The sequence below is a fragment of the Staurois parvus genome, unplaced genomic scaffold, assembly GCF_062004578.1.
Source record: "Staurois parvus isolate SC_StPar_1 unplaced genomic scaffold, SC_StPar_1.0 ptg000696l, whole genome shotgun sequence".
Lineage (NCBI taxonomy): Eukaryota > Metazoa > Chordata > Amphibia > Anura > Ranidae > Staurois > Staurois parvus.
The window spans coordinates 2,188,250-2,206,108 of record NW_028318492.1 but is presented as its reverse complement, the minus strand read 5'-3'; the positions used below and the strand labels follow the sequence as shown (position 1 = coordinate 2,206,108).

Here is a 17,859-nt window from a genome sequence, read left to right as displayed (position 1 = left end):
AAATAATAAAAAATAAATGGCCCACTATTACACTTTTCTCTGTGTCTTCTATGTTATCTTTCTTTACCTCTTGCATACAGTTTTTTCACCAATTGATCTTCTGTTTTTTTAAATGACAAACATTAGGCAACATAAGATAATAGCTGGATTTCATTGCTTCTATTGAAATCCAAAAACAGAACGTCATTTGAGGTGAGGATTGTCCCTAATCTGTAAATCAATTGCCCCAGTAACATATCTAACATCTAACATTTCTAAACTCTGTTCTCTTATCTCTTACAACAGCCTCTATCACTACAGTTTGTCAAGAAAAGTTTAACAATTTTATATTTCATTGCTCCTGTTTATAATTCTGTGTGTAAATATGTGAGTCTCAGAGTCATTTTTTAGAAATGTCTTAGCCTCCCTAGCAGTCTGATTATGTCCATATTTCTGTGCTCAAAGCGGTACATTTTTTTGCATGGAAATATGTATTTTTTTTATTGTAGGCCTGTCATTTTTAGGAATAACTCACTAAAATCTGTCCGAACAAGAGTCTAGTAAACATCCCGGGTAGGATAAAACTTGAAACATGAAATCATAAATTGTAATTTAATAAATAATCATAAAAATAATAATATAATAATACATTTAATTCAATAATATAATCAAACCAAGAAACACTGAAATTTGAAATATAGAGCCAAGTTCGCACATCACTGAGCAAAGTCGCAAAATCGTTTTCAGTGTCTGATGATGAATTTCCCCACGAATCATTATCACTCAATTCTGCAAGTAGTTCTAATTTACTATCGCTGTTCTCTAGCTGGCCTAAAACCGCTTTTGACCTAAAGGGACGCTTTTTGGATGCCATGGACTTTTCTCAGTTTCCAGGCAGAAAAAACAGTAAAAATGCAGGCAGGGCACAGGACAAAGCACTAGGGAAAAAATGTATGTGAAATGGTTTGATACAGTAATGTTTTACTATGTGATTTTAGTGAATGTCACTTTTTGTCAATTTCAAATTTCCCGCCGTTCCGTCCCCCGTATGTGCCGACGCTCGCAAGGGACGGAACCCAGATGACAGATGCCGGCATCGGCCGGATTACATTGCCGGGGATACTGCAGGAGGGACATCGCGGGAGTGCAGGACAAGGTAAGTGATCGAGGGATCGCGGAGCAGCGCCACATGGTAAGCCCGAGTGTAGCTCGGAGTTACCGCTTGTGGTACTGAAACTTTACCCCGAGCTACACTCGGGAATACCACCAGGGAGGTTAAACGATAAGTTCACCTTTTTGACAAAAATAATAAATGCACATTTTTTTTGCAGGTAAAAAAAATGTGCATTTCTTATTTTTGTCCAAAGGAGCCGGTAAAGCATTGCCCCAGAGATCAGTACATCACTGGTGCTATGCAGGTCTCCTGCAGACCTGTCAGAATATCCACTAGCTGTACAGGCAAGCAGATATTCTGACAGGAAGCTTGAATGGACTACCATGGTGCTCCACAGCGCCGTGGTAGCTAATTGAAAACTACAATCCGACAGCCACTAAGGCTGCCAGGACTTGAAGGCACTCATTCAAAAAACTCTGTGAATGAGTGATGTGCCCATGTGGGCAGAGCCCCACATGGCCGCGCTGTTTTCAAATCTGAGAGATAGTACGGGGAAGCTTCTCCCTGTACTATCTCTCAGAGGAAGGGGGGGTGGCAGATGCTGCTGTGGCTATGGAAACATATTACATATTCCACCCTAAAAACAGTTGGAACATGTAACATGTTCCAAAGGTGAACTTATCCTTTAAGTCTGAAGAATATAACTGAGCAGGGGCGGATTGACAACTCATGGGGCCCCCAGGCAATAGGGGATCATGGGGCCCCTGTGTCCTCACCCACACTCAAACCATACCCAAAAAAGCCTATGTAAGGTACCAGGGGCATCTCATGGGGCCCCCTACTGACCCTGGGCCCTCGGGCAGTGCCCGAGTTCCCCAATGGTCAGTCTGCCCCTGTAACTGAGTTATCCTGAAAGCTTGCATCTTTAATAACTCAAATTAGCCAACAACGGCTACCATCACTTAGCCCTGGTTCAGACTGATGCGGTGCGGAATTTGCAGTATTTTCTGTGCGAATTCCGCACCGCATCAGAATCACACCCCATTCATGCGAATCACTGTGGGTGTGTATGTTAAGTTAACAATACCCCAAAGACGGTCCGCAAAACATGGTGCAATGTGCAGAATCAGATCGCATAGGCATAAATACCCATGCGATCTGATTCTAGTGTAAACCCAAAAAAGGGTCTTGCACCTTTTTGGTGCGGGTGCGGTGTGATTGGAGCCATACAAAATGTATGGCTCCAATTGCACCACACACAAATCGCATGTGATTTGCACAGGAATGCGGTGTGGTTCCTGTGCGAATCAGATGCAATATACCTCACCGCATATATGTGAACCCAGGCTAAAACTCCAAGCTTTGTGCATTAATCAATGGCTAACATGGTACACAGCCCTCTACTACTGCCATCTCTGCATCTAATAATGGAAATGCAGTGTGGATTTATGTTAGGTTGTGAATGGTGAATGCAGTTTTCAATGCACCCAATTATGTCAAAAGAGGAAAAAAAATTACAATGACTTTGCAACCTTTATGCTTAGTGGTGATTTCCTCAGACAAGTATTTTTACACACTCCGAAGTGTGTAGTCCTTGATTTTGACATTCACAACAAGGCTATGTTCTACTTGCTTACCAATAATTTTTTCTTTGTATCAAATTATGTTGAAAAAACAATGAGTAAGCACAGTACTGGATTCTAAGACTCTTATGTATAGGAAAGCTGAATATTCTAGCAAATACTTTGTTTTCTCCTTCAAGGTTTTTTTTTCCATTTATTTTTGTATATAAAGTTAAATATATGTGATATAAACCATCATCTATGTACTATATTTAATTTCCCAGAGCCTTAAAGCAGACCTTTGATCATTTAAACCTGTTACTTTTGTATAATTTCATGGTTCATTAAAAATGGCCTATTATTAAGATACATATATTCAAGTTATTTGGTTGCTTCCTGTACATTAATTCCTCCGTACTACCACACCATGTAGAGGTAGAACGTATGAAATAAGCACTCTGGTTCTTAAGAAAGTCACAAATGTATAATAGGCGTTAGGTGGTGATGAAAGGTCCTCTTTAACAGCTGATGGTCACACAAAAGCTATCTATCATACCAAAGTCTTCGTCTGTAGCAGGCAAGGCTGGCTGCACCTTTGGTGGTTTTATATATACCACTGTACAGTTGGGCTTGGGAGCTGGAGGACAACGTGGTATCAGAATACCTCCTTGTTAAAGAAACAGGCACTTGTTAAGTCACCATAAAGTTTTCCCAATATTGTAAACATGTACGTCTATATATATATTAAAGCCGATTTTCAAATGTTTGCAATTAAACTAAAATGACATAAGCTGATGCGTAAGGGTCAGTCCACCAAAAATTGATATATCCAGTTGAGAACTCTCACGGCAGTAGTTGCTGGCTCCCTCCTCCCTCCTTTCCCTTTCCTCCAACAGCAAGGGGGGTCTCCCTTATAATAGCTGTGGCTAGTGGGACTTCAAGCACAGCAAACTCTTCAACAAAAGCAATGGATAAGTACTATGGCTGACTGAACCTTTAACATAGAAGGATCAATGACACAAAGCTGGGCAGTGATGTCAAAATGATTGTTAACAGTGAGGTTAGTAGTAATAACTTCCAGAAGCAATACATAATGTAACAGTAAAAATTAACCCAGCTGGATAACCCAGTTGTAAATGGAAAACAATTCTGCAAACTCCACATATACTTTCCATTTAAAATTAGACGTATATGATTTTTATCTATGGATGGTTGCTAATTGAATATTAGCTGTAACTGGTGGATACTGTTCAAAACATTATAGTCTATTGTGACTGCTTAGATCTACTGTATGTTTCTGGACTTCTGCTAAACTAGTTGCCCAGCTGCTAATCCTATGACTTTAATACTTTATGAGTTACTCATTGCCTGAGGACACATAGCCACTGAAGTCAGAAATCCTACTGAAAAAATAATGAAGCCATTCAATCAATATGAGAGCCAGGCATTTTTAGAAGTATAGGCCAGCAATAACAACCTATGTATTTTTTAGTATAGCTGTTCTTTAAAGAGAACATTTGCCTCAAGCGGTAAAATGACAGGGCACCTCCCACCCACTGGCACTATCACTCCCCCACCACTGAGTGCAACCCTGTGTAAGCTCCACAACATCAATAAGGGAGCTTACACAGGGTTAATGACCTTCTCCCTTCCTTTATATGACAGTGTCTGGAAAAAGGTCACAATGCTATCCCATGCTGAAAATACTCGGTATCGTTCAGCAACCTTTAAATACATGGAGCAGTGGGAAAGTGTGGCAAAAGTAAGTATCTGTGTGTGGGGTGCCCTATTAAGAAAATGGGTAAAGTGACAGATTCTTGTTAAAATAAAACTTTGGGAAAGGCTCAGAGGCTATATTAGGTTTTAAAGATGTATCTCTGTTGGGAAAGTTTTCCTTACTTCCTGTCCATGTAACATGTGTTTTGTAGGCCTAGTCCAGATTATAGTGTGTTGACAAGTACTTAACCCTTTGCAGCTGCCACCCCAGGATCTAAATGCTGGTGGAGGAGAACTTGTGACCACTGTTATTGACTGTCATAGCAGTCACCTGATCAGAAACTCCCTATTGCAAGTATGGATCTACAGCTGCCATGAAATCTTAGACACAGTACAACTGGGTATCCTCAATTCAGAACAAAGCAGCACCATAGAAGACAGTAATGGCATTTGGCATCTGAAAGTGAGGGCTTAATTTCTATTGAGATGGCTAACATAGAAAATCATTGATTGCTTACACACTTAACCAATCGGTGTGACACCTCTGGCTCTTTATAGCTTTACCTAAATCCTCTTCTCTGCAGGCTACGCAAGGAAGTCAGTTCTTGACTTTTTTTGGACAGTCTTTGAGATGGTTAAGTAGCTTCACTTAATAAATTGTGTGAATATTCACTTAAATTATTCAAGCAAATTTTCTGTTGAATACCTAATCATGTACATATGAATTAAGTAAACAGAAATTTAAAGTTGATTGCATAACAGAAGTATTTACACAATCTAATGAGTGAACATTCTCAACTCCTTTACTAAATCTTTTGAAATCCTTCAAACATTTTATTATTTTAAAATCATACTAAATATTACAGTAGTGCATCTTTTTTTATGTTTTCATGTACAGTGTGTATTGCATTGTGTTGGCACCACAATGCACATATTCAGTGTTACAGCTTCTTGTACTGGAATGCACCATGATGTACATAATGTATGTTTTGGTGAGCATAATTGCCAAAAATGCTGCAGGTGTGCTTTTTTGTGCATTGAGGTTTGTTGTGAGCCTATTCAATATTATTGGGCTACCTTAACACAGCACACCTCAGTTGTGTATCTTATATTTTAGGTATGAATGTAGCCTGAGTTCATAACATTTGAACATGGCCTAAATTCACTAGCTGAAGTACTGTAAGTTAATAGTGGCATGGTATTGTTGCATAATTTGATTGATAAAACACTATCCTGGTTCAACAGCATTTTATAATTTAAATGTATACACAATACGTATACTGCTGCATAGATTTGAAATGAAAGATGCATTTTGCCATTATTCACTGCTTTATTGTTTATAGGATAATAGAATAGCTTCTGGGAAGTTATGGCACGTTAGTCTGGTGCTCACCTATATCCTGCATCAGCCTTTCAAACAGTTTGATGAAAGGAATAATACTTTTAATATGTGTCCTACTAGGACATTATTTTTTTGTCACAATACAGCTGATTTTTCAGTTAGGCAATCATTATATCGCCCGTTACATCACTTTCTGTAAGAAAATTTTATAATAGGCTAGAGAAATTCCTATCACAACTTTACAGAACAGTGCAATTGTGATAGGAAAAATACTGTTGGGCTTGTAAATGAAAAATACATAAATATAATTTGTTGTTGCCCACAGCAACCAAAACGCTTCCAATTTGATTCCTGCAGTGCAGTAAAAATGGGGGATTCTGCATAGTTACTTTGGGCAGGAAGGCATGTTCTTGGTAGTACCCAACACCCAATGACAGTATAAGGTATCATATCCTCTTAGGTAAGCATTTGGACAAATCAAAGCTGCCTGTGACATTTTGATAATGTGTGGATTGATTATTATTATTTGCCATTCACAGTGATGACCAAATCTGACATATACGGACATCTCAGGCAGATGAACTGAACTGAACTCAACTGAATACACTGACAGACACATAAAATGATTTAGCCCTTGAACAATTGCATCATCTATTTGAATAATACCTTAGTAGGTAGGTAGGTAATGATCAGGCAGGAAAGTCTGTAGCAAGCCATACAAATTAGGATTATCAATAGAGAAGAACTGAATAGAAAAGGTAATCTGCATGTGAATGGGTTTCTTAACACTGATTAAACAAATTGTTTGTTTCTTGGCTGATGCAGTTTTAATTAAGTGTGTGGTAGATATTGCAAAACACTAACATTTTTATTTTGAATTATGACAATAAAATACACAGTATAAGATGGGAAGGAACATACCTGTAGGTACTGGTTTAGCTGTAGCATTAGCAGGTGGTCTCCTGCGAATGGTGGTTGGTTTCACAGGAGAAAGTGGTGGTGACGATACTGTGCAAACACAACAATAACAATGAGAAAAATGATCACAATTAGAGATGAGCGAATTTCTCAAAAATTCGATTCGGCTGATTCGGCGAATTCCAGTGTGAAATTCGATTCGATGCGAATTTCTTCGCTACGAAGATGACTTATAAAAAGGGTTTCTAGGCTTCAGAGAGCCTTTAAATTAGTGCAGAACACTGTACCTTTAATTTAAATGCCCTTGGAGATGAGGAAAGAGAAGGAGAAGGAGAAGGATGAGAAGAAGGAGAAGGAGAAGGATGAGAAGAAGGAGAAGGAAAAGGATGAGAAGAAGGAGAAGGAGAAGGATGAGAAGAAGGAGAAGGAGAAGGATGAGAAGAAGGAGAAGGATGAGAAGAAGGAGAAGGAGAAGGATGAGAAGAAGGAGAAGGATGAGGAGAAGAAGGAGAAGGAGAAGGATGAGAAGAAGGAGAAGGATGAGAAGAAAGAGAAGGATGAGAAGGAGAAGGATGAGAAGAAGGAGAAGGAGAAGGATGAGAAGAAGGAGAAGGATGAGAAGAAGGAGAAGGATGAGAAGAAGGATGAGAAGAAGGAGAAGGATGAGAAGAAGGAGAAGGAGAAGGATGAGAAGAAGGAGAAGGAGAAGGATGAGAAGAAGGAGAAGGATGAGAAGAAGGATGAGAAGAAGGAGAAGGATGAGAAGAAGGAGAAGGAGAAGGATGAGAAGAAGGAGAAGGATGAGAAGAAGGAGAAGGAGAAGGATGAGAAGAAGGAGAAGGATGAGAAGAAGGAGAAGGATGAGAAGAAGGATGAGAAGAAGGAGAAGGATGAGAAGAAGGAGAAGGAGAAGGATGAGAAGAAGGAGAAGGATGAGAAGAAGGAGAAGGATGAGAAGAAGGAGAAGGATGAGAAGAAGGAGAAGGATGAGAAGGAGAAGGATGAGAAGACGGAGAAGGAGAAGGAGAAGCAGAAGGAGAAGGATGAGAAGAAGGAAAAGGAGAAGGATGAGAAGATGGAGAAGGAGAAGGATGAGAAGAAGGAGAAGGAGAAGGATGAGAAGAAGGAGAAGGAGAAGGATGAGAAGAAGGAGAAGGAGAAGGATGAGAAGAAGGAGAAGGATGAGAAGAAGGAGAAGGATGAGAAGAAGAAGGAGAAGGATGAGAAGAAGGAGAAGGATGAGAAGAAGGAGAAGGATGAGAAGAAGGAGAAGGAGAAGGATGAGAAGAAGGAGAAGGATGAGAAGAAGGAGAAGGATGAGAAGAAGGAGAAGGAGAAGGATGAGAAGAAGGAGAAGGATGAGGAGAAGGAGAAGGATGAGAAGAAGGAGAAGGATGAGAAGAAGGAGAAGGATGAGAAGAAGGAGAAGGAGAAGGATGAGAAGAAGGAGAAGGATGAGGAGAAGGAGAAGGATGAGAAGAAGGAGAAGGATGAGAAGAAGGAGAAGGAGAAGGATGAGAAGAAGGAGAAGGATGAGAAGAAGGAGAAGGAGAAGGATGAGAAGATGGAGAAGGAGAAGGATGAGAAGAAGGAGAAGGAGAAGGATGAGAAGAAGGAGAAGGAGAAGGATGAGAAGAAGGAGAAGGATGAGGAGAAGGATGAGAAGAAGGAGAAGGATGAGAAGAAGGAGAAGGATGAGAAGAAGGAGAAGGATGAGAAGAAGGAGAAGGAGAAGGATGAGAAGAAGGAGAAGGATGAGAAGAAGGAGAAGGATGAGAAGAAGGAGAAGGAGAAGGAGAAGCAGAAGGAGAAGGATGAGAAGAAGGAAAAGGAGAAGGATGAGAAGATGGAGAAGGAGAAGGATGAGAAGAAGGAGAAGGAGAAGGATGAGAAGAAGGAGAAGGAGAAGGATGAGAAGATGGAGAAGGAGAAGGATGAGAAGAAGGAGAAGGAGAAGGATGAGAAGAAGGAGAAGGAGAAGGATGAGAAGAAGGAGAAGGATGAGAAGAAGGAGAAGGAGAAGGATGAGAAGAAGGAGAAGGATGAGAAGAAGGATGAGAAGAAGGAGAAGGATGAGAAGAAGGAGAAGGAGAAGGATGAGAAGAAGGAGAAGGATGAGAAGAAGGAGAAGGATGAGAAGAAGGATGAGAAGAAGGATGAGAAGAAGGAGAAGGATGAGAAGAAGGACAGTTCTGTGACAGTTTCTGTCTATTTCTGACAGTTCTGGGACATTCACTCCATACAGCTGTTTCAACCGCTGTATGGAGGGAATGTCATGGAACTGTCAGAAATAGACTATTAATGACAGTTCTGGGACTGTCCTTCCATGCAGCGGTTGAAACATTGTATGTATTTGTTTCCATAAATGGATCCATTTATGGAAACAAATACATACAATGTTTCAACCGCTGTATGAAAGGACAGTCCCAGAACTGTCATTAATAGTCTATTTCTGACAGTTCCATGACATTCCCTCCATACAGCGGTTGAAACAGCTGTATGGAGTGAATGTCCCAGAACTGTCAGAAATAGACTATTTATGACAGTTCTGGGACATTCACTCCATACAGCGGTTGAAACATTGTATCTATTTTTTTCCATAAATGACATTCTGCAGATACACTTAGAGGAGCGCTGCAGATACACTTTTTGCCGGCTTGGAATTATTCTTATTTTCATCCTACTTCTTCTTTTTCTTCTTATGAGGATGAGGATGAGGATGAAGAAGAAGAAGTAGGATGAAAATAAGATTAATTCCAAGCCGGCAAAAAGTGTATCTGCAGCGCTCCTCTAAGTGTATTTGCAGAATGTCATTTATGGAAAAAAATAGATACAATGTTTCAACCGCTGTATGGAGTGAATGTCCCAGAACTGTCAGAAATAGACTATTTCTGACAGTTCTGGGACTGTCCTTCCATACAGCGGTTGAAACATTGTATGTATTTGTTTCCATAAATGGATCCATTTATGGAAACAAATAGATACAATGTTTCAACCGCTGTATGGAAGGACAGTCCCAGAACTGTCATTAATAGTCTATTTCTGACAGTTCCATGACATTCCCTCCATACAGCGGTTGAAACAGCTGTATGGAGTGATTGTCCCAGAACTGTCAGAAATAGTCTATTTCTGACAGTTCTATGACATTCCCTCTATACAGCGGTTGAAACAGCTGTATGGAGTGAATGTCCCAGAACTGTCAGAAATAGACTATTTATGACAGTTCTGGGACATTCACTCCATACAGCGGTTGAAACATTGTATCTATTTTTTTCCATAAATGACATTCTGCAGATACACTTAGAGGAGCGCTGCAGATACACTTTTTGCCGGCTTGGAATTATTCTTATTTTCATCCTACTTCTTCTTTTTCTTCTTATGAGGATGAGGATGAGGATGAAGAAGAAGAAGTAGGATGAAAATAAGATTAATTCCAAGCCGGCAAAAAGTGTATCTGCAGCGCTCCTCTAAGTGTATTTGCAGAATGTCATTCATGTAAAAAAATAGATACAATGTTTCAACCGCTGTATGGAGTGAATGTCCCAGAACTGCCATAAATAGTCTATTTCTGACAGTTCTGGGACATTCACTCCATACAGCTGTTTCAACCGCTGTATGGAGGGAATGTCATGGAACTGTCAGAAATAGACTATTAATGACAGTTCTGGGACTGTCCTTCCATACAGCGGTTGAAACATTGTATGTATTTGTTTCCATAAATGGATCCATTTATGGAAACAAATACATACAATGTTTCAACCGCTGTATGGAAGGACAGTCCCAGAACTGTCATTAATAGTCTATTTCTGACAGTTCCATGACATTCCCTCCATACAGCGGTTGAAACAGCTGTATGGAGTGATTGTCCCAGAACTGTCAGAAATAGTCTATTTCTGACAGTTCTGGGACATTCACTCCATACAGCTGTTTCAACCGCTGTATGGAGGGAATGTCATGGAACTGTCAGAGTCCCAGAACTGTCATTAATAGTCTATTTCTGACAGTTCCATGACATTCCCTCCATACAGCGGTTGAAACAGCTGTATGGAGTGAATGTCCCAGAACTGTCAGAAATAGACTATTTATGACAGTTCTGGGACATTCACTCCATACAGCGGTTGAAACATTGTATCTATTTTTTTCCATAAATGACATTCTGCAGATACACTTAGAGGAGCGCTGCAGATACACTTTTTGCCGGCTTGGAATTATTCTTATTTTCATCCTACTTCTTCTTTTTCTTCTTATGAGGATGAGGATGAGGATGAAGAAGAAGAAGTAGGATGAAAATAAGATTAATTCCAAGCCGGCAAAAAGTGTATCTGCAGCGCTCCTCTAAGTGTATTTGCAGAATGTCATTTATGGAAAAAAATAGATACAATGTTTCAACCGCTGTATAAAGTGAATGTCCCAGAACTGTCAGAAATAGACTATTTCTGACAGTTCTGGGACTGTCCTTCCATACAGCGGTTGAAACATTGTATGTATTTGTTTCCATAAATGGATCCATTTATGGAAACAAATACATACAATGTTTCAACCGCTGTATGGAAGGACAGTCCCAGAACTGTCATTAATAGTCTATTTCTGACAGTTCCATGACATTCCCTCCATACAGCGGTTGAAACAGCTGTATGGAGTGATTGTCCCAGAACTGTCAGAAATAGTCTATTTCTGACAGTTCTATGACATTCCCTCTATACAGCGGTTGAAACAGCTGTATGGAGTGAATGTCCCAGAACTGTCAGAAATAGACTATTTATGACAGTTCTGGGACTGTCCTTCCATACAGCGGTTGAAACATTGTATCTATTTTTTTCCATAAATGACATTCTGCAAATACACTTAGAGGAGCGCTGCAGATACACTTTTTGCCGGCTTGGAATTAATCTTATTTTCATCCTACTTCTTCTTCTTCATCCTCATCCTCATAAGAAGAAAAAGAAGAAGTAGGATGAAAATAAGAATAATTCCAAGCCGGCAAAAAGTGTATCTGCAGCGCTCCTCTAAGTGTATCTGCAGAATGTCATTTATGGAAAAAAATAGATACAATGTTTCAACCGCTGTATGGAGTGAATGTCCCAGAACTGTCATAAATAGTCTATTTCTGACAGTTCTGGGACATTCACTCCATACAGCTGTTTCAACCGCTGTATGGAGGGAATGTCATAGAACTGTCAGAAATAGACTATTTCTGACAGTTCTGGGACTGTCCTTCCATACAGCGGTTGAAACATTGTATGTATTTGTTTCCATAAATGGATCCATTTATGGAAACAAATACATACAATGTTTCAACCGCTGTATGGAAGGACAGTCCCAGAACTGTCATTAATAGTCTATTTCTGACAGTTCCATGACATTCCCTCCATACAGCGGTTGAAACAGCTGTATGGAGTGAATGTCCCAGAACTGTCAGAAATAGACTATTTATGACAGTTCTGGGACATTCACTCCATACAGCGGTTGAAACATTGTATCTATTTTTTTCCATAAATGACATTCTGCAGATACACTTAGAGGAGCGCTGCAGATACACTTTTTGCCGGCTTGGAATTATTCTTATTTTCATCCTACTTCTTCTTTTTCTTCTTATGAGGATGAGGATGAGGATGAAGAAGAAGAAGTAGGATGAAAATAAGATTAATTCCAAGCCGGCAAAAAGTGTATCTGCAGCGCTCCTCTAAGTGTATTTGCAGAATGTCATTTATGGAAAAAAATAGATACAATGTTTCAACCGCTGTATGGAGTGAATGTCCCAGAACTGTCAGAAATAGACTATTTCTGACAGTTCTGGGACTGTCCTTCCATACAGCGGTTGAAACATTGTATGTATTTGTTTCCATAAATGGATCCATTTATGGAAACAAATAGATACAATGTTTCAACCGCTGTATGGAAGGACAGTCCCAGAACTGTCATTAATAGTCTATTTCTGACAGTTCCATGACATTCCCTCCATACAGCGGTTGAAACAGCTGTATGGAGTGATTGTCCCAGAACTGTCAGAAATAGTCTATTTCTGACAGTTCTATGACATTCCCTCTATACAGCGGTTGAAACAGCTGTATGGAGTGAATGTCCCAGAACTGTCAGAAATAGACTATTTATGACAGTTCTGGGACTGTCCTTCCATACAGCGGTTGAAACATTGTATCTATTTTTTTCCATAAATGACATTCTGCAAATACACTTAGAGGAGCGCTGCAGATACACTTTTTGCCGGCTTGAAATTAATCTTATTTTCATCCTACTTCTTCTTCTTCATCCTCATCCTCATAAGAAGAAAAAGAAGAAGTAGGATGAAAATAAGAATAATTCCAAGCCGGCAAAAAGTGTATCTGCAGCGCTCCTCTAAGTGTATCTGCAGAATGTCATTTATGGAAAAAAATAGATACAATGTTTCAACCGCTGTATGGAGTGAATGTCCCAGAACTGTCATAAATAGTCTATTTCTGACAGTTCTGGGACATTCACTCCATACAGCTGTTTCAACCGCTGTATGGAGGGAATGTCATAGAACTGTCAGAAATAGACTATTAATGACAGTTCTGGGACTGTCCTTCCATACAGCGGTTGAAACATTGTATCTATTTGTTTCCATAAATGGATCCATTTATGGAAACAAATAGATACAATGTTTCAACCGCTGTATGGAAGGACAGTCCCAGAACTGTCATTAATAGTCTATTTCTGACAGTTCTATGACATTCCCTCCATACAGCGGTTGAAACAGCTGTATGGAGTGAATGTCCCAGAACTGTCAGAAATAGACTATTTATGACAGTTCTGGGACATTCCCTCCATACAGCGGTTTCCGGCAAAAAGTGTATGTGCAGAGTTCCTCTATTCTGCAGATACACTTAGAGGAGCTCTGCAGATACACTTAGAGGAGCTCTGCACATACACTTTTTGCCGGCTTGGAATTATTCTTATTTTCATCCTACTTCTTCTTCTTCTTCATCCTCATCCTCTTCTTCTTCTTCTGAGGATGAGGATGAGGATGAAGAAGAAGAAGAAGAAGTAGGATGAAAATAAGATTAATTCCAAGCCGGCAAAAAGTGTATGTGCAGAGCTCCTCTAAGTGTATCTGCAGAGCTCCTCTAAGTGTATCTGCAGAATAGAGGAACTCTGCACATACACTTTTTGCCGGCTTGCAATTATTCTTATTTTCATCCTACTTCTTCTTCTTCTTCTTCTTCTTCATCCTCTTCTTCTTCTTCTGAGGATGAGGATAAAGAAGAAGAAGAAGAAGAAGAAGTAGGATGAAAATAAGATTAATTCCAAACAGGCAAAAAGTGTATGTGCAGAGCTCCTCTAAGTGTATCTGCAGAATAGAGGAACTCTGCACATACACTTTTTGCCGGCTTGGAATTATTCTTATTTTCATCCTACTGCTTCTTCTTCTTCTTCATCCTCATCCTCATCCTCAGAAGAAGAGGATGAGGATGAAGAAGAAGAAGAAGAAGAAGAAGTAGGATGAAAAGAAGAATAATTCCAAGCCGGCAAAAAGTGTATGTGCAGAGTTCCTCTATTTCTGACAGTTCTCTCACAGCTTCTTCACATGTACAGCGGTTGAAACATCTGTATCCTAAATGGAAACTAATAGATACAAATTGTATCTATTAGTTTCCATTTAGGATACAGATGTTTCAACCGCTGTACATGTGAAGAAGCTGTGAGAGAACTGTCAGAAATAGAGGAACTCTGCACATACACTTTTTGCCGGCTTGGAATTATTCTTCTTTTCATCCTACTTCTTCTTCTTCTTCTTCATCCTCATCCTCATCCTCTTCTTCTGAGGATGAAGATGAAGAAGAAGAAGAAGTAGGATGAAAAGAAGAATAATTCCAAGCCGGCAAAAAGTGTATGTGCAGAGTTCCTCTATTTCTGACAGTTCTCTCACAGCTTCTTCACATGTACAGTGGTTGAAACATCTGTATCCTAAATGTAAACTAATAGATACAATGTTTCAACCGCTAAACATGTGTTCCTTCTGTCAGAGAACTGTCAGAAATAGCGGAGCTCACTGCAGGGACACTTTTGCCGGCTGATCGGGAAATGTTCGATTCGCGCACCCGAAGTAGGCAAAATTTCGGTTTCGCCGCGAATCGAATATTTCCTGAAATTCGACTCGAATTCCGGTTCGCCTGGTTCGATTCGCTCATCTCTAATCACAATAATAATATATATTTCCTATACATCTACATCCAATTTAAACTCTCTCTCTCGATCTATATATGCTGTATATACTGTTTATGAATATTAATTTTTATGAGTGGGGCAGCTATGTCCCCAGGCCATGTCCAGCTAGGTGCTTTGTGGCCTTTACAGCTCCACTAATCCTATTAATGAATAAAATAACAGAATGACTTTATTAAATGCACTGTTTATGTTATAGCAAGAGCACTTAAAAACTTGATTTTCACTAATTGTATTTCTGTATTTTACATTGTTCAATAAAGTTTGCCTGGTGATGTAATCTAATGACATTTTGTCTACTTTTTTTTAACAGAATAAATGCTGTACTTAAGTCAGTGGATGAAAAAGTGAATGTAAAGCAGGTGAAAAGTGAGAATAAAAAATGAACACAAATTTGGTGTGAACATGATCAGCAAAGTTGGCTAGGAACTCTCTAACCTTACAACATACCTGTCACTCTTGGTCTCCCTGTTACATTGTTATACTGAAATCTTCTACGTATGGAAGTTGGTTTTACTGGGGGCAAAGGTGGTGAAGATACTGTAGAAATAACAAGATCATATTAAGAGCAGTTCAGACCATAGACTATACTTGAAGCAAACCTGTGATTTGCTCATGCAGGAAAAAGCAACAGGTTAGCTTAAGGCCTTGTTTAGATTTGCTTTGCTGTGTGAAGCACGATCTGCATTCAAATTACTCGTCAGACAGCAAAAGACAGGCAATGAGGAGGTGTTGTTTCGCCTCCCCGCCACCTGTTTTAACCCCCTATTAATCTGGCAACCATACTGCAACTGTGCGCATTGTGTGCGGTTGCAGGGCAGTTGCAGTGTGGCCCTTTCGACTTGAATGGGTTATGCTCCTCGCCGAGTTCCACAGGGGTATGATTCTTTCCAAAATCGCAAAGCATTGTTACCACAGCATTTGTACACCCCCAGCTGCAGCCTCAGTAACAACAGGGGAACAGTAAAAATGTGGCTTAACCACTGGGTTTCACCGCCCATCAATTGCAAATGTAAACAAGACCTTAATATCCCACACCACAGCAGAACATACTCCCCTTCCTCTATCTTCATTACTGTTTCATCAAGCTGCTGGGAGTGAGGAAATTAAGGCAGGTGTAACCTCTGAGTCAATCTGGTCTGAGTCAATCTGGTTCCAATAACAAAATGGAAAGTAAATGAAAGAAGAGATAATCAAATCCATATTTTGGTGTGACCACCCTTTGCCTTCAAAACAGCATCAATTCTTCTAGGTACACTTGCACACAGTTTTTGAAGGAAAACATCTTGGTGAACTAACCACAGATCTTCTGTGGATGTAGGCTGCCTCAAATCCTTCTGTCTCTTCACGTACTCGCAGACAGACTCAATGTTGAGATCAGGACTCTGTGAGGGCCAAACCATCACTTCCAGGATTCCTTGTTCTTCTTTACATTAAAGATAGTTGGCTGCATTGGCTGTATGTTTAGGGTCATTATCCTGCTGCAGAATAAATATGGGGTGAATCACACGCTTCCCTGATAGTATGGCATGATGGATAAGTATCTACCTGTATTTCTCAGCATAGTCTCACCAAGTCTCCAACTCCATTTGCAGAAATATAGTCCCAAACTTGCAAGGAACCTCCATCATGCATCACTGTTGCCTTCAGACACTCATTATTATACCGCTCTCCAGCCCTTCTGCAAACAAACTGCCTCTTGCTACAGACAAATATTTAATCGGTCCAAAGCACCAGGTGCCATATTTCTGCATCCCAGTTTGTTTGTTTTGTGTGCATAGTTGAGTCACTTAGCCTTGTTTCCACATTGGACAGTAGATGTATGTACCTGGGTCACACTGGTTTCTGCCTGTTCTGTGCTGATGGCACTACTGGACATCTTCCATTTTCAAAAGGAAGTAAGCATAATGTGTCTTTCATCTGTTGCATTAAGTTTCATTGGCCAACCATTTTGTCTATGGTCCTAAACGTTGTCTGCTTATTTGTGCTTCTTTAAAAGAGCTTGAACGCACACCTTGAAACCTCAGTCTGCTTTGAAAGCTTTTCCTGGGATAGACCTTGCTGATGCAGTTTAACTACCTTGTTGGCGTGTACAGTCTTGCCATGGTGTATGACCTGTGACATGAAATTCTTTCACAACCTCCCCTTAGTAGCAGAGTTTGGCTATTCCTCACCCAGTTAAAAGCCTCCTACAAAGCTGTTTTTGTTTCAGTTATTGACTGTGCTTCAACCTACATATGAAATTGATGATCTTTAGCACCTACTTGGTATAATTGCCAAGCATACACTTGAATCTAATCCTGCAAAATCCCTTACTTTGTGCAAGTATACAAAGTGTGCAACTGTAAGAACTGATACTGGTTTGAAGCCAAATGGTAGTCACACCAAATATTTATTTGATTTTGGTTTTTCTTCTGTTCGTTCACTTTTGCATGTTGTAAATTGGAAAAAATAAACAATTAAGATATATATGCGTAAAACTTTTGCACAGTACTGGATATATATATATATATATATATATATATATATATATATATATATATGTTTCAGGAGGGAGACAAATGAATGAATACATCACTTATGCTGGGGGGAGAAGAAAGGGGGTCTGCAGGATATGCCCTCCTCCATCAGGCTCCATAGTAGTCAGGTGGGCTGCTAGTGCTATTGTTATGGCCTTCATTCATTAAATGTCATGAATTTGAAAGTAAACATTTGTGTCACACCCCCTGTGGTGATCCAGTGTTAAAAATATACAAAAAGTGAGGTTTAATGTATTGAAAGATAAGATGGATACCTGAAAATGTTCTTTTTCCAGTGTTGTTTGGTTCCATAGAAATATTTCTGCTCACACCAAGGAGTTTTGTACTGTCTAAAACTCTTCCACCTGGGAAGTAAAAAATAATACCAGTTTTATAATTCATTTTAATTTTTAATCATAATTTTCCATAATTCTAGAGTCGTGTATTCCAAAAATGGTTCTTTAATGGACAATTTGTCATATGGAAAGTTTTTATACAGTGCCCTCT

General features: G+C 39.6%; 1 protein-coding gene across 49 annotated transcripts in view; it reads right to left on the bottom strand.

The window, feature by feature from the left end:
• ABI3BP (ABI family member 3 binding protein) overlaps positions 1-17,859 on the bottom strand; it is a 512,999-nt gene that overhangs the window by 103,757 nt on the left and 391,383 nt on the right. For 48 of the 49 annotated variants that reach the window (XM_089652925.1, XM_089652933.1, XM_089652937.1 and 45 more), the window contains 4 exons: positions 17,628-17,717; positions 15,284-15,373; positions 6,635-6,721; positions 3,212-3,322 (listed from right to left, as the gene is read on the bottom strand). In XM_089652925.1, coding sequence (XP_089509051.1) covers positions 3,212-3,322; positions 6,635-6,721; positions 15,284-15,373; positions 17,628-17,717 — 378 coding nt within the window. The remainder of the gene's footprint in view (positions 1-3,211; positions 3,323-6,634; positions 6,722-15,283; positions 15,374-17,627; positions 17,718-17,859) is intronic. The other variant, XM_089652943.1, reaches the window with a different exon arrangement.